The sequence below is a fragment of the Mastigoproctus giganteus genome, chromosome 5 (assembly GCF_048544385.1).
Source record: "Mastigoproctus giganteus isolate SK-2022 chromosome 5, ASM4854438v1, whole genome shotgun sequence".
In the NCBI taxonomy this organism is placed as follows: Eukaryota; Metazoa; Arthropoda; class Arachnida; order Uropygi; family Thelyphonidae; genus Mastigoproctus; species Mastigoproctus giganteus.
Window position 1 is genome coordinate 121,935,775 of NC_143579.1, and position 24,146 is coordinate 121,959,920.

The 24,146-nt window shown below is 39.2% G+C and overlaps 1 protein-coding gene across 2 annotated transcripts in view; it reads right to left on the reverse strand.

The window, feature by feature from the left end:
• Window positions 1-24,146, reverse strand: part of LOC150085671 (E3 ubiquitin-protein ligase MARCHF5-like) — a 111,061-nt gene that overhangs the window by 11,629 nt on the left and 75,286 nt on the right. For both annotated transcript variants that reach the window (XM_090373440.1, XM_090373438.1), the window contains exon 4: window positions 13,148-13,278. In XM_090373440.1, coding sequence (XP_090229566.1) covers window positions 13,148-13,278 — 131 coding nt within the window. The remainder of the gene's footprint in view (window positions 1-13,147; window positions 13,279-24,146) is intronic.

Here is a 24,146-nt window from a genome sequence, read left to right on the forward strand (position 1 = left end):
GAGAAGTAAAATGCATGGGATGCATATAAATTATCAGGTGACACAGAAGACTATGGTAGATATAAGCTAGTCTGTAATTAAGTCAGAAATACGTAAGCGAAGGCAAATTATGTGAAATCTTTGGCAAAGCATGCAAAGAAAAAGAGCAAAGGCTTCTTTACTTATGTAAACTCTAGAAGGAAGGACATGAATCAGATTGGTCCACGATATCAACGGTTCAATTATTGATGAACCTGCTGGGGTAGCAGACAAACTGAATGACTATTTTGCATCTACATTCACACATGAGGAATGTCTGCAGAAAAGTGGAGGCCAAAAGCTTATCAAACTCTAATAGGGAGCTAGATGACTTTGTAATAACTAAGAGGAAAGTGGAGGAGAAATTGTTGAAATTGAACATAAAAAGGCACCTGTTGTGGATGGGATCTATCCAGTTATATTAAAGGAAACAGCAAAGGAAGTAAGCAAACCCTTAGCCATAATTATGAAACCTTCCTTGGACTCAGGGGAGATCCCCCATGGCCTGGAGATGTGCAAATGTGCAAAAGGTGACAGGAGTAATTACAGACTTGTTCGTTTAACTTCTGTTCCAGGGAAAATAATGCAGTCACTGGTTAAAGAAGCACTGCAGGATTATCTAGACAAGACTGCTGTTAGTTCAGACACAGAATGGATTTGTGAAGGGGAAAGTTTTTTCTGACAAATTTGATTGGATACTATTATGTGGTCACAAAGGAACTGGATACAAAAAATAATTTTGATATTATATACTTAGATTTTAAGAAAGCTTTTGATACTGTTGCACACAGAAGACTATTGTACAAATTGTAGCAGTATGGCAGTAAGGACAAGTTGCTACAATAGATAAAAGGAAGGCTGAGTGGGAGAAGACAGCGAGTGGTAATGAATGGATACTGCTCATCATGGACTAATGTTTTTAGTGGAGTATCCCAGAGTTCGGTGTTGGGCCTAGTGTTGTTTTCTGTATTTATCAATGATATTGATAAATACAGAAGTTTGCAGATGACACAAAGGTTGGAGGATTGTTAATGACAGTAATGATAGTATATTACTGCAACTGGATCTAGAAAAGTTGAGCAGATGGGCTGAAAGATGGCAACTGGTTTAACATTGACAAATGTAAAGTACTACATATCGGTAGCAGTAACCCCAGAGTAAAGTACCAAATATGTGTTATTACACTTAGAGTAGTAGAGACTGCACAATTACCTGGGGGTAATAGTGCAGTCAGATATGAAGTTTTTGAGCAGTGCAGACAGGCTGCAAGAGTAGCTCATTGTGTCTTGTCAATGCTATACAGAAATTTTGCTAGCAGGGATAACGAGGTGATTGTCCCTTTGTATAAGGCCACAAATTGAGTACTGCAAACAAGTCTGGAGGCCTCATTTAAGAAGGATGTAGAACTGCTGGAATGAGTACAGACAAGGGCTACGAGGTTGGTGAGTATAACAAAGGGTTGCTGTTACCAAGAAAGACTTAAGTTCTGCAAATTGCAGCATCTGGAGACAAGGTACCTGCAAGGTGATCTAATTGAAGTGTACAAGGCCTTGAATGGTTTGAGAAAGCTCAATGCTGATGGGATTCCTCCTCTTGCTCAGATTACTCACCTGAGGGAACATAAATTCAAACTGAATAAAGACAATTGTTGAATAGATTTGCGGAAATTTCCTTTAGCTAACGGGTGGTTGATAGTTAGAACAAACTTCCATATGTCTTAGTGGGGGTTGAAACCTTAAATAAGTTCAAGGCAGAACTAGACAAGCATTTGGAGTGAAATATGAAATGGGAAGGTGAGTATTTTTTTTTTTTTTTGGCTGATGGTATATAAGCTTGCTTTCTTGCATCATATGCCTGTACTAATGCTTATGCTAATTCTCAGATGTTTCATGGTATTTGTACCAGTTCTTCAATAACCGAATTGCTCACAGTAGAATAAAATTCCTGCCAAATAAAGTTGGACTTGTTTGTAGATTTTGAAGCTTGTGATGAGTAAACAGTGGAAACTAATCATTTTGGTTCGGAAAACTGCTAGCTTGGGGGGGGGGATACCAACTGTGTGGTACTACACTCAGGAAAGTGGAAAGTGAAAAAGTCACAGTAGCCACAGGCAGGCAAAAGTGATCCTTGTAGTTGTAGTGGAACAAGAAAATGGGCTGTATTAGGGTAACCAAGAGTAGGAACAGGTGCACTTGCACTTACACCAATGCTAGGAGTATAATTAATAAATTTGATGAGCTTGAAGTGCTAGTCAAGACATCAAAGGCAGATATTGTTGGGATATCAGAGACGTGGTGTTACACAGACATAAGCAGTGCAGAATTGGAATTTGGGGACTACAATGTGCACAGGAGGGATAGACAGGATGGGAAGGGAGGAGGGGGTTATGCTGTTAGTTAACAAACACAAAATCTAAGGAAGTGAATCCAATTGATGTTGGTGGACAATGCAGTGTTCAGTCTGTTTGGTGTGAAATAAGCACTGGGAAAGGAAAAATGAAGGTAGGTGTGTGTTATAGGCCTAATGAATCTGATGAGTATAATGAGCAATTGTGCAGAGAAATAGAGTGGGCCAGTAAATTAGAATGTCTTATAAATGGGGGATTTTAACTTTCCAGATATTGATTGGAACTTGTGGTTGGTTACTCGCACACTAGCAAAACTTTTGTGGATTTATTGGATGACTGTTTTCTACAGCAACATGTTCGAGAGGCAACCAGAGGGAGTAATACCCTTGATCTAATTATCAGCAGGGATTATTCATGCATTAAGAATTTGCAGATAAAGGAACCACTGGGTGACAGTGATCACAATGTAGAGTCAGTCCTCGTATAACACGTGTTCACACTACATGAATTCGATCATACACGATTTATAAATAGGGGAACGATATCTTATATAACACGAACCGAATTCGCTTATACATGATTCGCCTTTGTGTTTACAAGAAATGGCAGTCGAACGCAGAATCACCCCCCCAACCGAATGCAACACGATGGGAATGAAGAGAAGATTCTGCAAATGTATTTATGTTTTTTATATCAGTGAAGGGGAAACACATTTCACCATAATAACGTAAAAACCCACACAATTCCAGCTATAGGTATTATCGCAAATGCAATTAGATCGAGTTTACTACCAGTTTATAACAGATTCCACTAGTAGAAAACCAACTGGAAATTGTTTTCATTGTTTTATGGTAGTAATCCCTAGAAATGTCCTTAAGGAAAATGTGAGGTGTTAATAGTGTATCTCTGCCTTTGCAGTGTTGTTTATTCAGTTGCTACACGCAGCTTTGTTTATGTGTATCAAACGTGCCTCCTCGTTTTGTAATTGTGCTTTATTCCCTAAAAATGAGTAAAATATTTAAAAGATGTAAAAAGGAAGCATCCTGGTGAAGACACTACAGATTCGGAGAGAAAAAGAAAAGCAATATCAATAAACAGAGGCGGACTGGGTCAAAAATCCTTACCCAGGAAAATTTATAGTGGCCTCATACTATGGTTTATGGCCAAAATCACGGCCTACGGCCCACCGGGGTTTCCCCAGTAAGGCTTATGGCCAGTCCGCCTCTGTCGATAGAGAAAAAATATAAAATTGTGAAATGCTTTGAGCGAAATTAAAGACCATGTGATATTGTATGTGCTACAGACCGAAATGAGGCAACGCCGAGAATTAGAAAGAATGCAGAGAAAATAAAAACAACTTTGATAGCAGGAACAACACAAAGTGTAATTAAAATCCATTAGATTAAGACACAAAGAATTGGAAGAGATGGAACGGCTGCCATCTGTTTGAATAGAAAATCAAACAAAAAACAAGTTTGCTTACGATAGAAGCTAAAGTATTAGCAATATTTTATTACGATTATTTATTGTGTTTAGTAATGTTTTGGTTACAAATGTGTGTTCAATCTTGGGTGGTTGGCACCTAACCCTATTTTTCCCATAGGGCCTGTTGTTTATATTGCATGATTTTGCATTGCACGAGGATTTCTAGAAACACAACTATCGGGCTATACGAGGACTGACTGTACTGATGTTGTAATTACACAAAGATGTAACTACCATTGAGGCTAAAGGGAAGGGCTTTTGCTTTCGTAAAGGTGACTACAGAGGTCTCAGACAGTTTTTAAATTCTGTACAGTGGGATCAACTGATGATGTTACCAATGTTGAATTCTGAATGGGAAGCCTTCAGGGACTTAAGACCTAAGAAATACTGTTCAAGGTTTAGGCATAAATGGAGGTCAGATGGATTAATGAGTCTTGTGGAAGAGAAGAAAAATGTATGGGATGCAAATAAAGTATCAGGTGACACAGAAGCCTATGGCAGGTATAAACCAGTCTGTCATCAAGTCACAAAGGAGGTTAGGCATTCAAAGGCAGATTATAAGAAATCTTTGGCAAAGGATGCAAAGAAAAACAGCAAAGAGTTGTTTAGTTATGTAAACTCTAGAAGGAAAGGGATGAATCAAATTGGACCACTTAACATAGATGGATTGACTATTGATGATCATGCTCAGGTAGCTGATAAACTGAATGAATATTTTGCATCTACATTCACACATGAGGAATTATTCAATGAGGGGAGTGCCAGAGCTTTATCAAATGCAAACAAGGATCTAAGTGATTTTGTAGTAACTGAGAACAAAGTGGAGGAGAAATTGTTGAAGTTAAATAAACATAAGGAAGGCACCTGGGGTGGATGGGATCTATCCAGTTATATTAAAGGAGGCAGCAAAGAAAATAAGCAAACCCTTAGCCATAATTATGAGAGCTTCCTTGGACTCAGAGGGGGGGATCCCCATGGACTGGAGGTGTGCAAATGTATCACCAATTCACAAAGGGGGTTCAAAAGGTGACACAAGTAATTACAGACCTGTTAGTTTAACTTGTGTTCCAGGAAAAATAATGGAATCACTGGTTAAAGGAGAATTGCAGGATCATCTAGACAAGACTGCAGTGACAGTTAAGACACAGCATGGGTTTGTTAAAGGGAAAGTCTTGTCTGACAAATTTGATTGGATACTATGATGTGGTTACAAAGGAACCGGATGCAAAAAATAATTTTGATATCATATACTTGGATTTCAGGAAAGCACATGAAAGACTGCTGTACAAATCGGAGAGGTATGACATTAAGGGTAAGTTGCTACAATGGATAAAGGGATGGTTCAGTGGGAGACAACAGAGAGTGGTAATCAGTGGACACTGCTCTTCGTGGACAACTGTTATTAGTGGAGTTCCCCAGGGCTTGGTGTTGGGCATTGTTGTTTTGTATATTTATAAATGATATTGATGAAGGTATATTAGCATTAGTAGAGGCATATGATGCAAGAAAGCAAGCTTATTCAGCATCAGCCAAAAAAAAAAAAAAAAAAAGAAAAAAAAAAAGCACAACCACTAGTCCCATTTCACCCCTCCGTTCGTTCGAAATACCTGTCCAGCTGAGCCTTAAATTTATTTAGGCTATCAACTTCAACAACAAGTGATGGAAGTCTATTCCACAAACCAACTGCCCGCTGGCTAAAGGCAAATTTCCGCACATCTATCCGACATCCGTCCTTCCTCAATTTGAATTTATGCCCTCTCAGGTGATTATTCTGAGCAAGAGGAAGAATCCCATCGGCATTGAGCATGCTCAAGCCATTCAAAGCCTTATACACCTCTATCAGATCACCTCGCCGATGCCTAGTCTCCAGACTCTGTAATTTGCAAAACTTAAGCCATTCTTCGTAAGAGCAACCCTTTGTTCCATTCACTAATCTTGCTGCCCTTCTCTGTACTCGTTCCAGCAGCTCTACATCCTTCTTGAAATAAGGCCTCCAGACCTGTATACAGTACTCAAGGTGTGGCCTGACCAATGCCTTATACAAGGGAATAATCACATCCCTATCCCTGCTAGAAAAATTCCTGTATATCATTGACAAGACACCATGAGCTACTCTTGCAGCTCGTCTGCACTGCTCAGAGAACTTCATATCTGCCTGCACAATAACCCCCAGGTCCTTTTCATTCTCTACCACTGTCAGCGTAGTACCACAGAGTTGATACGTTGATCTGGGGTTATTGTTTCCCATATGTAGTACTTTACATTTGTCAATGTTAAACTTCATTTGCCACCTCTCAGCCCATCTGCTCAACCTTTCCAGATCCTGTTGCAGCAGCATAGCATCAGTAGTGTCCTTAACAACCCTGCCAACCTTTGTATCGTCTACAAACTTGGACATTAAGCTTGATATACCATCATCTATATCATTTATAAATACTATTAGTAAATTAATAAGAGGAGTTTACCTCAATATAGTACGTGGAACACTTCCGTATGATACCCTCCAGAAATTAAAATGGATTTTCATTCCTGTGATCACGACAGTCGGTCGAAAAGCATTGTCAGCTTCAGGAAGGAAGATCGTTTTGAATATTTTCGTTATTCTTTTAATTGCGTTAATTTGAATTTTAATTGTTTTGAATTGATTTTGAATTGTGTTAAATTGATTATTTAATTATTTATATTTTACTTTAATGGACCGGTAAGTTGTCGATTTTTTCGTTTTTTCCGTTTTAATTTCTGGAGGGTATCATACGGAAGTGTTCCACGTACTATATTGAGGTAAACTCCTCTTATTAATTTACTAATATTATTATCAACGTAGAACATATTGAGTATTACAGCTCTGATTCATACTATCCATTTATAAATACAGAAAACAACAATGGACCCAACACTGAACCCTGAGGAACTCCACTAATAACATTAGTCCACGTTGAGCAGTGTCCATTGATTACCACTCTCTGTCTTCTGCCACTCAATCATCCCTTTATCCATAGCAGCAATTTGCCTCCAATGCCACACTGCTCCAATTTGTGCAGCAGTCTTCCATGCGCAACAGTATCAAAAGCCTTTCTAAGATCCAAATATATAATATCAGAGTTATTCCCTGCATCCAGTTCTTTTGTGACTACATCATAGTAACCAATCAAATTGGTCAGACAAGACCTGCCCTTAACAAAACCCTGCTGTGTCTGAGCTATAACTGAATTCTTGTCTAGATGATCCTGCAGTGCTTCTTTAACCAGTGCCTCCATTAATTTTCCTGAACCGAAGTTAAACTAACAGGTCTATAATTACTTGTGTCAGCCTTTGATCCTCCTTTTGTGAATTGGGGTTACATTTGCACATCTCCAGTCTATGGGTACCTCCCCTGAGTCCAAAGAAGCTCTCATAATTATGGCTAGGGGTTTGCTTACTTCCTTTGCTGCCTCCTTTAATATAACTGGATAGATTCCATCCACCCCAGGTGCCTTTTTTATGTTTATCCTCAACAATTTCTCCTCCACTTTCCTCTCAGTTATTAGAAAATCATCTAGTTCACTGCCAATGTTTACTTCACCTACGACATTCCCCTTCCTGAATAACTCCTCATGTGTGAATGTTGATGCAAAATACTCGTTTAGATTGTTAGCCACCTGAGCAGGATCCTCAACTGTTGAACCATCAACATCCAGTGGACCAATCTGATTCATCCCTTTCCTTCTTGAGTTTAAATAGGTAAAGAACTCTTTTCTGTTTTTCTTTGCATCCTTTTCCAAGGATTTCTCATAATCTGCCTTTGCCTGCCTAATCTCCTTTGTGACTTGGTTATAGACCAACTTATATCTATCATAGGCTTCCATGTCACCCATTAATTTGTATGTATTCCATGCATTTTTCTTCTCTGCCATATGTCTCATTAGTTCATCTGACAACCATTTAGGCCTGAACCTTGAACAATATTTCTTGGTTGGTATGTAAAGCCTGGTAGCTTCCAAGATTAGTTCTTTGAATGCTTCCCATTTTGAATTTGCTGTTGGTAACATCATCAGCTGGTCCCACTGTATAGAATTTAAATACTGTCTCAGCCCATCATAGTCGCCTTTACGAAAGCAAAAACCCTTCCCTTTACCTCTGATGGTAGTTACCTCCTTGAGTAAATCCTACTTCAGCACACTGTGATCACTGCCACCTAGTGGTTCCTTTATCTGCAGATTCTTAATGCATGAAGAATCACTACTGATAATCAGATCAAGAGTATTACTCCCTCTAGTTGCCTCCCGAACATGCTGGTGTAGAAAACAATCATCGAATAAATCCACAAAAGCCTTGCTAGTGTGTGAGTGACCAGCCCACAAATTCCAGTCAATATCTGGGAAATTAAAATCCCCATTATAAGACTCTCTGATTTACTGGCCCATTCTATTTCCCTGTACAGTATCTTATTATACTCATCAGAGTCATTAAGCCTGTAGCACACTCCTACTCTCAATTTTGATTTCCCTATGCTTATGTCACACCAAACTGACTCGACACTGCCCTGTCCATCGATGTCGACTGGCTTCACTTCCTTGGACTTTGTGTTTTTTAACTAATAGCATAACCCCTCCTCCCTTCCTATCCTGTCTATCCTTTCTGTAGACGTTGTACTCCCCAAATTCCAGTTCTGCATTCCTTATATCTGTGTGACACCATGTCTCTGATATCCCAACAATATCTGCCTTTGATGTTTTGAGCAATACCTCAAATTCATCAAATTTATTTACTAAACTCCTAGCATTGGTGTACATGCAAGTATACATGCACCTGTTTCTATTCTTAGCTACCCTAACACAACCCATGTGTTTACTTGTACCGTAATGACTTCCAGCAGTCTCTGATATATCCTGCATCTTGTTTTTCAGGCTTCTGCTCATTCTAATAGAAGCAGTGCAAGAATCTCTTTCACCTCTGCCAGTGGCTACTGTTAATCCATTAGTCTTTGTCTCCCCCCAAGCTAGCAATTTTCCGACCCACCTAACACTGCCTCGATAGCATCAGCAAATATTCTTGCACCCTTTCTATTTAAGTGTATCCCATCCCTTTAGAAGCAATCTCTCCTGTTAACAAGTACAGTCCAGGTTGAAAAAAATTCTACCCCTTGAGCCTTGCACAATCTTTCCAGGGCCAAATTGATCGACAAGGCTCTCATCATATACTCCCTCCTATCGTGTCTGGGCAGAATTGTAGACACTTTCAAATTCAACCCTACTTCACGGCTTTTTTTCAACAGTGACCTGTACTTGTTAAGTAATTCCGCTGGTCTCCTACTCTTAATATCATTAGTGCCAACGTGTACAACTATATCATCTTTTGTGCCCTTAAAAGATGATATCCACGCTATAACGTCAGTTGTAGGTCGGAGTTTGCAGATGATACAAAGGTTGGCAGGGTTGTTAATGACAGTAAACACTATGCTACTCCAACTGGATCTAGATGAGGCCTGACATAGCCCAGTGGTCAGGAGCAAGAGTGCATAGCATGCGTTCCTTGAGTGGACCATGGTTCAAGCCCGTGACTACTAAATACGATAAATATTTGTATTGACGATTTATTGTAAACTCTACTGACTTGGTTGTTGTGCCGGAGTATAAACAGAAAATTTATTTATTTATTTATTTATAAGTTGGAAAAATTGGCTGAAAAATGGCAACTGAAGTTTAACATTGACAAATGCAAAGTACTGCATGTGGGTATAAATAACCGAAGAGAAATGTACCATCTGTGTGGTACTAAACTCAGGGAAGTGGAAAGTGAAAAAGACCTGGGGGTAATTGTGCAGTCAAATATGAAGTTTCATGAGCAGTGTAGATGGGCTGCCAGGGCAGGTCATGGAGTCTTGTCAATGATATGTAGGAATTTTGCTAGCAGGGACAGGGAGGTGATTATCCCGTTATACAAGGCAATGGTCAGGCCACACCTAGAGTACTGTGTACAGGTCTGGAGGCCTCATTTTAGGAAGGATGTAGAGTTGCTAGAACGAGTACAAAGGAAGGCAACAAGATTGGTGAGGGGAACAAAGGAGTGCTCTTACCAAGAAAGGCTTAAGTTCTGCAAATTGCAGCGCCTGGAGAGTAGGCATCTGCGAGGTTTGTTTGTTTGTTATTTGGTTTTAGTTGGAGCATTAGCAACTAAGGCCATCTTGCTCCGGGGATATGCAGTGGTCATTCCTTGACCTTTCGGCATCCTCCGTATTTGGTGGTCATGGGCTCGAACCCCGGTCTAATCAAGAAGCGTGTGCTACGCACTGCTGCTCCTGCCCACCTGGTTATGGAGGCGCCCATCTGCAAGATGATCTGATTGAAATGTATAAGGCCTTGAATGGGTTGAGCAAGCTGAATGCTGATGGGATTCTTCCTCTTTCTTAGACTAAGAACCTGAGGAGGCACATTTTCAAATTGAGGAACGTTGTAGAAGAGATGTGCGGAAATTTGTCTTTAGCCAGCGGGTAGTTGATTGGTGGCATAGGCTTCCATCGTTTGTTATGGAAGTTGCCAGCCAAAATAAATTTAAGGCTGAACTGGACAGGCATTTGGAACGAATGGAGGGGTGAAATGGGAGGGTTTTTTTTTTTTTTTTTTTTGGCTGATGCTGCATAAGCTTGCTTTCTTGCATCGTATGCCTCTACTAATGCTAATCAACCATGAAATAGATTGTAACTACTGCAACAATTCAAAATTTAAAATAAACAAAAATTTTAAGTTAATTTTCATTTAACCTTTATAGAAATTATAGTTTATGTAATTATAGCAAGTATAATGTATTCAAGGAATTCATTTGAACACTGATTCCTTGAATAACACAACCCTTAAAAATTTCTGTGCAAAACATGCATACAATATATTCTCAACAGTGAATTACTCATTTTTTAAAAAATATATAATTTTAACAGTAATACTGTGCACTCCTCCTGCATAGGAATGGCACAGTATTATGAGAAGACGTGGTTTTACTCTGATCCAACAGTTCAACTAAAAACATTTCATAGGATTTAGGTCAGGATTCTACGTTGGCTTGTCTATTTCAACTACAGGTCGACCATCACTAATCCGGTTCCACCACTAATTCGGACATAATTTCCGCGAACGTAATTTCCAATTTCCTGGGTTGGCGCACGAACCTGCTGCTACTGTTTTGGTGGCATTGATTGCAGCATCAGCTGTTGGCACGAACGCATAAACACTGGAAAGCCATTCCCACTTGTTTTTCTTCATTTATTATTATTATAACCTGCTCATATTTAGCCCCAGCCATGTTTTTCATAATGTTCCAATGCATAAAGGAAGTGCCTCTCGTGGTGTAAAGTGGAAACACTGCACATTGTCCATAACAGATAAAAGTTGAATTTCTGAAAAAAACTCTACAGCGGTGTGTCCTGTGAGAAGTTTAGCTCTGCTTAATTGTAAATTCCAGCAATTTCTCTCAGGTCCTCTTATTTTAGTAATTTTCTTTTAGCCATTTTAGCCAAAAGTAATTCCTTTTAGATTTTTTTTTTTTTTTTTTTTACAACACACTTGTACAAACTTGCGGAAAAACACAACACAATATGACTGATAATACAGCAAACTAATGAACTTGTTTTCACAAAATCTTTAACAATACTGACCAACTTATTGTGAAATTTGAGTTTATTTTATCACAATTAGTTTTATTGCAGCGCTCGCCGCACGTGCAATAAACTAATCACAAACGATCTTCATATGTATGCCGTAATAGCGTCATACGTATGTGGCCAACACGACACAGCTTCTCAAGAAATAAAGTAACCTACTGGGCCACATCGGCCACATATATGCGACATAAAAAAAAAAAAAAAAAAAAAAAAAAGTCTTTTTTTTTATTTGTTTTTTAATATTTAAAGCAAAAAAACGACAACACTGACATTACAATATTTATTTTAGAATTACTAATCAAATTATTTGCTAAATATTTTTTGGTACCTGGAGAATTTTTTTCTTAAACTGGCTTGGCAGTCAACGTGTTAAAGGTAGGAGGAGGTGGTTAGCTGTTGGGTAAACTGTATGTGCTAAAATAACCACCGGTGATCCGGCAAACTCACTAATCTAGCACCCCACAGGTCCCAATGCGGCCTGATTAGTAATGGTCGACTTGCATTATGTTCTCTGCAAACAATGTGAATACAAGCCATGCTTTGTTATGTAGATCACTATCATGATGGACATTACAAGAACCATTTCTGTAATACCACCATTGTGTAGGTATTGTATAGTTGTCCATAATGTTCAAATAGGCAATAGCAGTGACTGTTCCAGGCACAATGACCAATGGACCAAGCAAAAATCATGATAAAGCAATCCTTAGCATAAAATAACTTTCAAACCTCTGTACATTGGGACAATGCAAGATGGTAGATGGCATTCTCCATATCTTACTATCAGGTCAGAATACTGTATAATATAATTCATCATGCCATATAATATGTTTCCAATATTCTAGAACCATGGAATAATGAGGAAAAGCAACTAGCATTCTGTGGTGTGACGTGATGTGCAGTTAATGTGCAGCAACCCAATCAAGAAAACAGAGACCATGTGCTTCTCTAAGTAGTGTGAAAATATTTACCATTCTTCCATATACCCAGTATAGATTTAAGTATAAATGAACTAAGTGGCTGCTGAGGACCCAAGAATTTAAGGGCTATGAAAATAGCAATTTCATATGATAATTGGATGCCATATCAGTCACTTGTTTGTGATTCAATGTGCAGCTGTTCTTTTAAATATTCCAAAGTCATCCGTGAGTGTTGTAGTGAACTGGCAGAAGACTGATGGTGATGCGGGTTTACCCACTATCAGATTTAGCTCATTTGGTAATATTTTTTGGAGTCCATTTGGATTTAGTACTATTAAGTACTTGGCTCACCATTCATTCTTAGCTATATTTTAATTGCATAATACATAAAGGTTATTCTTTTAATGAATCAATTAGCTTTGAATACATTTTAAGCAGATGTCTCAATGTTGTATCATTTGTATAATAAACAAATGTGGGTAAACCTGTATCACCATCAGTCTTCTGCCAGTTCACTACAACACTCACGGCTGACTTTGGAATATTTAAAAGAACAGCTGCACAATGAATCACAAACAAGTGACTGATATGGCATCCAATTATCATACCTCTTTCAAATTCAATATGTTTGGTGACACCAGCTCTGCTCTGAACTGACAATACCTGATGACTTCATGTGTGTATATAAAAGTTATTTTATTATTTATATATGTGATATTTAAATAAACTGATAAAATGTTTTACCTGCATTACAGTAATTGCTCCATATGTAACTGCTGTCCAATACACAGAGCCCACAACAACACCTGCTGCTGCAAGAGGGCATATGCGGTACAGCACTCTATCCGCTGCATCTAACACATAAACTAATGTTCCTGAAAAGACAATTTTATTATTAACATTTCATACATTAAAAAATATCCATCTTAATTAATGAGCCACATTATATAGGGTGTGTCAAAAATATTGGTACAAACGTTTAGGGAAGGTAGGTAATATCTAAAGGAATGTGAATCGCATAGGAACCCATAATCGGAAATGTCACCCTAAGTCGGTACACGGCGCTGTTCATCAGTTCGCGAGAGGGAAAATTTCTGGTTTACTCATTCAAGCAGTAGTCGCTGCACGAAGAGCACGCAACTGCGAGCTGGCAGACATGCACCTAGTGTATGGATTAGCAGAGGGCAATGGACGAGCCGCTAAACGAATTTATGGAGAACGCTTGCCAGAGAGACATGTACTGGACCACCGTTTGTTTGCACGTGTGCATCAAAATTTGTGCGATTATGGGTCATTTAGAGGTAACAGGAGTAGTGCGGGCAGACCACCGACGCGAACTCCCGCCATGGCAAAAAGTGTGTTGAATGCTGTCCAGAATAATCCTACTATCAGCACATGTGCCGTTGCCTCTGCCTTAGGAGTGTCTCGTTGCGGTGTACAGCGTGTTTGGCACTACGATTCTTTACACCCCTTTCATCTCCAAAGGGTTCAGTTACTACTCCCCCAAGATCATTCTGCATGTGTGGCTTTTGCGCAGTTGTTTCTCCAAGAAAGTGTTCAATGCTTTGCTTTGTTCTCGGATGAGGTTTATTTCACTCGAGAAGGCTTATTCAATCAGCACAATGCTCATGTGTGGGCTCACGACAACCCACACAGCGTGCGACCCCATGCGGCACAACATCACTTTGCAACAAATGTGTGGGCAGGTATGGTCGGTGACTGCTTAGTTGGCCCATACCTGTTACCATCCCGCATGAACTCTGCTAAATATCGGATCTTTCTTGAAAAAGTTCTACCAGGGTTACTTGACGATGTTCCAGCAAATGTGAGACACAACATTTGGTTTCAACATGACGGAGCACCTGCCTATTATGGAACGTGTGTTTGTGACCATTTGAACAGGCGTTTTGGGCGTCGATAGATTGGCCGTGGTGGACCCGTTGCTTGGCCCCCATGCTCACCTGATTTATCGAGCCTTGATTTCTTTCTGTTGGGGCCCTCAAATCTATGGTGTATGAATCACCTGTGGAGACAGAAATGGATCTTGGGGCGAGACTCGTCTGCGCTGCTGCTACTGTCAAAGAAACTCCACGTGTGTTCGACCGTGTCCGCCAATCCATGCTGCATCGGTGTCACGCATGCATCGTGTCTCATGGTGGAACCGTCGAGCATCTGTTGTAACATCATGAAATGCATCCATCTCATACTCTATTGTAATTATTATGTCAAATAAATGTTTGCCACTAATTACTGTCTTTTGTCATTTCTGCTTCTTGTGCCTCTGCTACTACTTTCCCCTGACTTTTCCGGTTATGGGTTCCTATGCGATTCACATTCCTTTAGATGTTACCTACCTCCCCTAAATGTTCGTACCAATATTTTTGAGACACCCTGTATACAAGGAAGCTTCACTTAATGTCACCTTACTTACAGTTTGAAAATTGTTGTTCATTATTTTTTTACATGCGCGCATGCATGCACGCACCCATATCCTTCTAAGGCATGCTCTCCTTTTTATACAATGATTCGGCTAACATAAGCATTTTTCAACTAATACAAACACATTGGCAATAGTGTTCGGCTGTGTGGACAAATATTATGCTGTTTACCATAACAGTGTCTGGATAATTCTGTTTTATTTACTGTGTGTATCCTTAACAGGAACATCATTTGTTCAAGAAAATTTTAAAAAACTGATTTAATTGTGACACCATAATTAACACATTGACTGACTGCCAAATATGAGTTAACTTGTATTTGGCATAAACTTGTAATTTAACTCGTAAATTCCGAAGTGATGCACTTTCTTTGAACGCCAGTGTATATTTCTAAAATATGTAATGCAATTTTTTTTTGGCCATCTGATGGTTTTTCTTAGCATTGAATAATACGAGAGCATTTGATCCGATCGATCTATGCCGGACATTCCACTATTGTAATCTCGAATTGTTGGGTTTTATTGAAATTTTTCCATTCCGGTTATGTACCTTGACTATTTGAACAACGTGTTTGTTAGAAATTGTGAGAACTTTTATTTTATCCCTCCACTTACAAATTACAACAGAGCCATTTCATTGCCACTTCTCCTTTCTTCAATTTTCTCATCACCAGATCTTTTGGATTTTCTTTTCTATTGGTGCATAATGTTCCACATACATAAGTTTTTTGAGCAGACAACAATTTCGTCAGAGCAACAGAATTATAAAAATTGTCCATATACACTACATATCCCTTGTCTGAGTAGTCCTCAAGCAAGTATAGCACAACTTCAACAGTATGACCTATGTTTTGTTCAGTTTCTTCTGATTGACCTGAGTAAATTTTTATTTTCATAACAAGGCCATTTGACTCGCAGTCATAAAGTTTGATTCCGTATTTGTGCTTTTTATTTTTTATGTACTGGCGGAAATTCAGTCTCCCACACCATAACACATAGACTCGTCAATACAGATGTTTTTATTCGGTACGTAATTATTGTGCATAACATTATTGAAATGATTCAAAATTGGTCTTACCTTGTATAGCTTGTTATCAGATTGTAATGAGTTATCTGTGAAGTGAAAATATCGTAATATCAACTGGAATCTATTTCGACTCATAAATGACTGCCAAAACATAACATTATAGAATGCACTTATACTCCAGTAATGCTCTATTGAAGGAAAAGAACAAGGAACCATTTGTAGCAAAAGTCCAAGAAACACTTTCATTTCTGAGATGTCAGTGTCCTTCCATTTTGACAACCCAGCATATTTTTACTTTTTTTTTTTTTTTTTTGTTTTGTTTTAGTTAGTTGTTGGCGCATCAGCTTCTATGGCCATAATGCACCTCCCAAGAATTTTGCAGTACTCTGATCCAAGCCCGAGGCGGGATTCTAACCCGTGACCTTTGGGTTGCCAGGCATATTTTTGTGATTGTCCACATTTTTCAATTTCTTGCCTAGCGTATAAATTAGTTTGTTCCACTAATAATGTTGGAAATTCTTCCAAAAAATATAGCTCTACCAATTTTTGTACACTAAGTTCTGTTGTGTCCATTTTCAAACCAATGTTCGCTTCAAAAATAAACTGTGGAGGATCTGGTGCTATTTCATTCCACAAATTATTATCATTATTTGATGTATTTGCCTGAGAAGAATTAGGATTATCTTCAGGCTAGGAGCTGGATTCACCTTCACGCTATCCTCACTTGAATCATTAGAAGGTTCATAATTTTCACAGTCGGAACCAGAACCGTACGGCTCATCAAAAATTTCTTCAAATTCTGAGTCACTCATATTAGCATACAGCTAAAGCTCTTCTTCGGTCAGTGGTCTCTTCTTATAAATGTTTTAGGTTCTTCTGTTTTTTTTTTTAGAAACACAAAACAAATTAGTAAATACAACGTACATACATGGCACAGTCTATGTCACTACTATGGATTTACGTAAAGTGCTGACTCATATACGGCGAATTCTAAAGGTAACAATACGTCTCAAGTTAACTTGTAGTTGGCTGCCGCGAGGAATTTTCTATTACACATGCCATCTACGAGATAATTTAAGCTTTTTTTTACAACAATAAGCTTTTATTAGGAGTTTTGGTGATGAACATATATTATAATTTGCGTTTTGAATAATTTAACATACCTGACTCAGATTGGCGTCGAGACCCGTTCACCCAAATAAGCTGTAGCAGTCAACGTGTTAAAAGACAACTGGAATCAACAGAATGAATGAAACGTTCTAGGTTGGGAATGAGTGACATCAAAATATTCTTTATTACCTCCAACAAGCAAAATATACATTAGTAAAATAATAAACTGTATATTTACACGTGAAAACTGATAAAAACTCCTGAGTAAAAATAAAGTAAAAGCAGGAACAAAACAAATGGTAGCTTTCAACAACCCAAGATGTCTTTGTCAATCATAAAAATTTTAGAGCAATGCTACAATAAATAAATAGATGAATGAAATAGTACTGGAGCAGGGCAGAAGGACCATGTGGACAGCAATAATTCTCCCAACATCATATGCCATCCTTCTGGATTTATTTTTATTTATTTATTAAAGAAAATGGTCCCAGCCAGCTTTCCTGGCAATGCCACCATCTATCACAATACTGTACAGGTAATTTCTAGCATAACATATACTACCACTAGATGATTATCATTCCTGGCACATGGATATGACCAGGATTCACCCGCAAGTATACAGATAATATCAAAACAGCATGCTGATAACATAATACACAGCATCAATATAATACCCCAGATTTGGAAGTTATGTCAGTTCATTAGTTCATATTTCAATGAAGCAGTTAATATGGTATCAATATAATACCTCTATTTTGGAGGATATGTCAGTTCATTAGTTCATATATCAATAAAACAGCTGTGTTTCATTAAAGCTGATCAAGGTCTGCTGGTTTTGATTAGAGGATAAGTCTTTCTCACAAAGAAATATTCAACTGCTTCACCTCACCACAAAAAGTTGACTTTGCATTCACTATATAAAATACATTTGCATTCACTATATATCCTTCTGGATTATGACTTATTCCAAAACAAGGTTTATGTGAAGGACTAAGTTATTGTAAAAACAAGTGGGGTGGCTATACTGTAAAAGTGATTCCAGCCAGTGGTGATGACATTAACAGACATGATCTACCACATAAATTTGATTAGGATGATAAATTTGATTATCAAATGCATGTCCCATATTACTCAACATTTTTGCAGTATGGAACATGTTGAAAATTTTTGCAACATGTCTCAATACTGCAAAAATGTCCAGCCAGAGAAAAATCCTAAACCCTCCTACCAAGAATAGTACTTAACGCTTATCTACGTAATCTCACAGAGGCATTCTTTGCTCAAACTCTTGGACTCAAAATACGTTTCAGTAAGGGCAGTCTATATGATAAACTATCCTGCTCTGCATGAGTAGTGGCAAGGATAGTTTTACCTGTGAGACCACTGGTGAAATATTACACGCCAGAAACTGGATATATCAGACACCCTCCATTCACAAAATCTATTTGAATACATAGCAGAGGAGAGGAAAGGGATTGATATATATTTGAATACACATTCTTTGTTTGCATAACCAACACAGTTATGCAAACAAAGAATTGCTTATGCAAATGATCTCTTGTTGTTTATATATGGTTGTGTTAAAATGGTACTAGATACAACACAATAAGGCCAGAGTGGCATGTTTACAGAGATCATGCTTTATGCAAACAATCTCTTTGTGTCTCGATGTGGTTGTACTGCTGTGGGACCAGGCACAATGAAACAAGGCTCAAGCAGGAGATTTTGTGTAGGCTTGAATCCAACATTCACTTTATGGTAAATGTTTTCATCAGGCACATTGGCCTCCACATTGAAATTTCTATGTATGCTGCACTGCACTGAAATTTCCACATATAGGAAAACCAGGGTATGCAGATCAATTCACAAACTTTGTCAGAGACAAGTACATCTAGAGATCATTCATATAAAGCAGGGCTGGCCAACAAGTTGATCGCAGCTTTCATTTCGGTTGATCACGACAAATTTTAACACAGGAACTCCCCGACTTACGTAATACTCGACTTATGCAAATTCAACTTTATGTAAGTATTTGCTTGCTGGTGCGAACTGAAAAAAAATATAGAAACATATTTTGCATCCGTAAGAATAAATGGAGGTACAGTAATACCCCGAAGTTACGCGATAGGTGGGTCCGACGAAAATCGCTTAAGTCGAATTCACGTAAGTCGGGGTACAACTTTGCATATAAATACATATAAATTTTGTTTAATTGGGACCAACGACTAACAAAAACACTAATTTAGAAGAAAAAATATTAATAAAATTGCAGTTCTTTATACATATTAATACAAAATATGTATTAAAAAAATAAATGACTTACGTAAAAAAGTTATTTCGATGTCGATGGCTTCATAAAATCTAACAAATACGTCTGACGACACAGAGACTTCTTTTTTTCATGCAGAATTTCTTCATAGCAAGCTAATAATTTTTTTATTCCTTGCTTTGTAGCTATAACGCGTTCTTCGTTGTAGTCTATGTTTTCTAAAATTTTTAAGCCCTTTTCAACTGAGCTGAGACCTGGCAAGTTTGCAACTGTCATGTGCTTTTCGCCGTTGCTTCATTTAGGCCTGTAGCACGTGCAATATCACATGGTCTTTCATTTCGCTCAAAGCGTTTCACAATTTCATATTTTTTCTCTATCGACAGAGGCCGACTGGCCATAAGCCTTACCGGGAAAACCCCGGTGGGCCTGTGTGATTTTGGCCATAAACCATAGTATGAGGCCACTATAAATTTTTGACCCAGTCCGCCTCTGTTTATCGATAATTGCTTTTCTTTTTCTCTCTGAATCTGCAGTGTCTTCACCAGTACGCTTCCTTTTCACACCTTTTAAGTATTTTACTCATTTTTAGGGAACAAAGCACAATTACAAAATGAGGAGGCACGCTTGATACACATAAACAAAGCTGCGCGCATGCAGCAACTGAATAAACAACACCATAAAGGCAGAGATACACTATTAACACCTCACATTTCTGGGGGTTACTACCATAAAACAATAAAAATCCAGTTGCATTTCTGCTAGTGGAATCTGTTATAAACTGGTAGTAAACTCGATCTAATTGCATACCGATAGCTGGAATTGTGTTGGTTTTTTACGTTATTATGGTGAAATGTGTTTCCCCTAAAGCAAATACATTTTCAGAATCTTCTCTTCATTCCTATCGTGTTGCGTTCGGTTGGGGTGATTCTGCGTTCCACTACCATTTCTTGTAAACACAAAGGTGAATCGTGCATAAACCAATTCGGTTCGTGTTATATTATAAGATATCATTACCGTATTTATAAATAGTGTATGATCGAATTCGTGTAGTGTAAACACGTGTTATACGAGGACTGACTGTATGCGGCTCGATCAATGCGATCCATTTCTCTCGTGAAAATGATGTAATTTCCGAAAAACGTTGAGCACGAATTCGAATGCGCACATATAAATATGACAGTTGGAATACAAATTCTTGTATATGTGTGCAGTTCATGCGCAGTAAAGTTGAATTTTGTTCATCTTTCGCTCTCACTCTCCGCCGTCGCACCGTATATCGATAACATATGAAAAACGACCTTGAAGATAGTGGGCGGCAGTGTTGCCAAACGAAAAAAACAAGAACCGCGTAAGTCAGGGTATTACTGTATTGTGAAAATATCGTAAAGGAACCCAATAACACTGTTTTTTTTTTGGTAATTCATTCCAAGACCTTGGAAGTTGAAATTTTCGCTATATAACTAAGCTGCTTATCTCTCTAAAAGGTCATTTTTATAATGTAAATTGTACTACACTTTTATTGTTATCATGTTCTGTTATAAGAATCAATTTTGAACACCATAGTCGCAAGGGCCATAGTCGACCAAGTCAGGCTCAAGGCTGATGAAACTAATGCAGATGTAATCATATTACAAGAGCCGTATATCCAAACTAGTCAGAGGGTATCCCCTCAACTACAAACTAATACAAGCAGATGATACTACCCCGTGGGCTGCAATCCTAATTAGAAATCCCGACATCACTGCAACCAAAGTCTCCCACCTGTGTATGGACTGGGCGGCCTGCGCTCAAATTATGACTGCACTAGGTACCCTCTACATAATCTCGCTATATTGCAGACCTGTGAAGATATCACCACAGCCACCAGATACCTCCAACATGCTACCAACTTACTAAGAGGGGGAAGAATTATCACCAGAATGGATGCAAATTGTAGATCACCAGCCTGGCACAGCCATACCCTCGACAGGCAGGGTATTAGGAATGGCCAGAGACTGGAGGAATTTATTACGAGCTCATCTATCGTAGTCCTCAATAAACCAAACCAGCTGCCAACTTTTTGCAACCTCCGTTGGGAGGCTACAATAGATGTCTCTCTTGCCACTCGAAACATAGCAGGAAACATCACAGACTGGATGGTTCAGGATGCCTGGACCACTTCAGACCATTGGGCCCTGACATTCCAACTCAACAGGAACCTAAATCAACAACCACCAGCAGAAAGAATGCCCCAACGCTATGCGTTGCAAACTGGGACCTGTTCCAGAAAAACCCTCACAGACAACAAAAACAGAAAGATGCAAGAAATCAAAACAGCTGGCAACCCTGACGAACTTCAGAAGACCATCACCGAAATTACAAAAGTGGCTGCAAACACCTCAATCAAACGGAGACAGCCCAAACCTGGTGCTGTACCTTGGTGGAACCAAGAACTTCAACAGCTTTGCAAGGACGTCCAGACCAAAAGGCAAGAACATGGCCCGAGCAGGAGGTGTATGCACTCAGAAACCTGTATAGAGAAGCGCGAATTGCTTATACCGCCTTCTTAAGAAAAAATAAAAAGGAAACCTGGGAGAGACTAGTAGCAAACTCGGGGAACACTGACCCCTGGGGTGTTGTGTACAAGGTTGTCACAAAAAAGCTCCCCAGAGGTGAAGTGCTTACAACCACTGCCACGCCCCAAGGAGAAGAAACCTGCTCATGGGAGGCATCAATAAACAATATATTAGATGTCACCCTTTCATCCCCACAAAGACTCACATACGGAGGAGCAGATCCAGACCTGCAGGGAAAATGATAAGTACAAAACAGATAATGCAGAGCTGCAATTCACTACAGATGAGCTCATCCTGGTGGCTTCACGTATAGCAGCGAAAAAATGCACAGGTCGGGACCTCTTGGAGCCAGAAATAATCAAAAAAGCCGTAGAAATAGAACCGGAACTCTTGCTCCAACTCTTTAACCTATACCTGACAGTGGGAGCATACCCGCAAGATTGGAAAATGACCAACGTTAAACTAATAATTAAGAATCCAAACAAACCACCAGAAGAGCCATCTTCCTACAGACCGATCACACTACTCACAGTACTAAGTAAACTTTTTGAACGACTACTGTTATCCAAAATAAATCACCACTACCAACAGGCAAATCTACCCTAACCAAACCAGTACGGATTCAAACCAGGTCGATCCACAGTTGATGCACTCCAAAGCCTAATTGCCCAAGCACAAGAATCTGAGAAAAAATATGTGCTAGCTGTCTAAATTGATTTTGCCAGGGCGTTCGACACCCTATGGTGGCCGAGCATCCTGGGCCAGCTCCGGGAGGCAAGGGTTCCTGGCAACCTCTTCAATGTGCTTAAAAGCTATCTCACCAACAGAGCAATCAAGATAAAAGCTCCCTACAAAGAATTAGAAAGAAAAATATACAGAAGATGCCTACCCACAGGGGTCAATACTTGGACCAACAATGTGGAACCTCCTGATGGAGCAGTTTCTAAACAAGGATTTGGAAGGGGTCTGCTCAAAAGCCTTCCAGACAACCTCATCCTGACAATAGAAGCTAACTCCAGGGCACAACTGGAAATACTGGCAAACCACGCTGTGAAAATTCTCCAGGACTGGGCTACACACCATTTACTACCAACAAAGACCAACTCCATACTCTTAAAGGGAACACTGAACATCTGCAGACCACCCCAAATTAAAACTGGCACTAGAACAATAAGGCTCAGCACAGAGTTCAAATACCTGGGCGTCATCTTGGATACCCGCTTATACTTCAAACCGCACCTAAACTACGTAAGAAGAAAATTAAGAAACTGCACTGCCTTAATAAACAGAATTACCTGAAGAGACTGGGGATTGAAACAGAGAACAATGACATTTTATTATAAACCAGCCTTCTTACCAATCGCGACATACGCAGCTGATGCCTGGTACAAAAAGGCCAGTTCAGCTGCAAACCTAAGAATACTTGATTCCATACACCAGAAAATAGAATCATGCTACTCACTGCTACTCGCACCTGCAGCACAGTGAGCACACATGCTCTGCAAGTCATCACTGGAACCCTTCCCTTAGACCTAGAGGTGGTGAGGAGAGGCATCCTCCACGAGCTCGCTTGTACACCTTAACTTTAATGGAGATCCAGGAAATAACTGCATTGCGGAAAAAAGATGACTCAAGACCCACTTGCTGCAGGCATGGCAGGCACAATGGGATGTCTCCATCAAAGGTCGGATAACAAAGAAATTCTTTCCAAATGTAGATAGATTCCAACCTAAATTACCAACATGGTACACACCTGATCTGTTTGTGAAATATCTACTCACAGGATATGGTACCTTAAATGCCAAACTAACAACTCTGGGAATGATTGAAAATCCAAATTGTACTTGTGACGATCCAGAAACTTGGCCGCACCTAATGTCTGACTGACACCAATACGACGACATCCACTGCCAGCTGGTGACAAGACTACAACATTCACCCAAGGACCAGGAGCAATTCATCCTGGACGATAAAGAAACATATATGGCATTCACTGAATTTGCATAGAAACTGTTTAACAGATGCCGAGCCACACTGGCCCAACAAACAAATAACAACTGGAAACTAAATGGAGTGACAAATGCAGAAAGACCCGCAGATCCACTGCAGGATGAAGGCCTCTCCAGCAACTTTCCAGTTCCTTCTGTTTTGAGCACTGGCCATCCATTTACTACCCACAAACTCATGAATTTCATCTATCCATCTCTGCCTTTGTCTTCCAGGTTTTCTTCTAGCTCCTCTTGGGTACCATTCTGTTATTTTCTTAGTCCATCTGTCATCATGTCTTCGAGCTATGTGTCCTGCCCAAGACCATTTTAGTTCTTTAGTTTTGATAAGAATGTCCT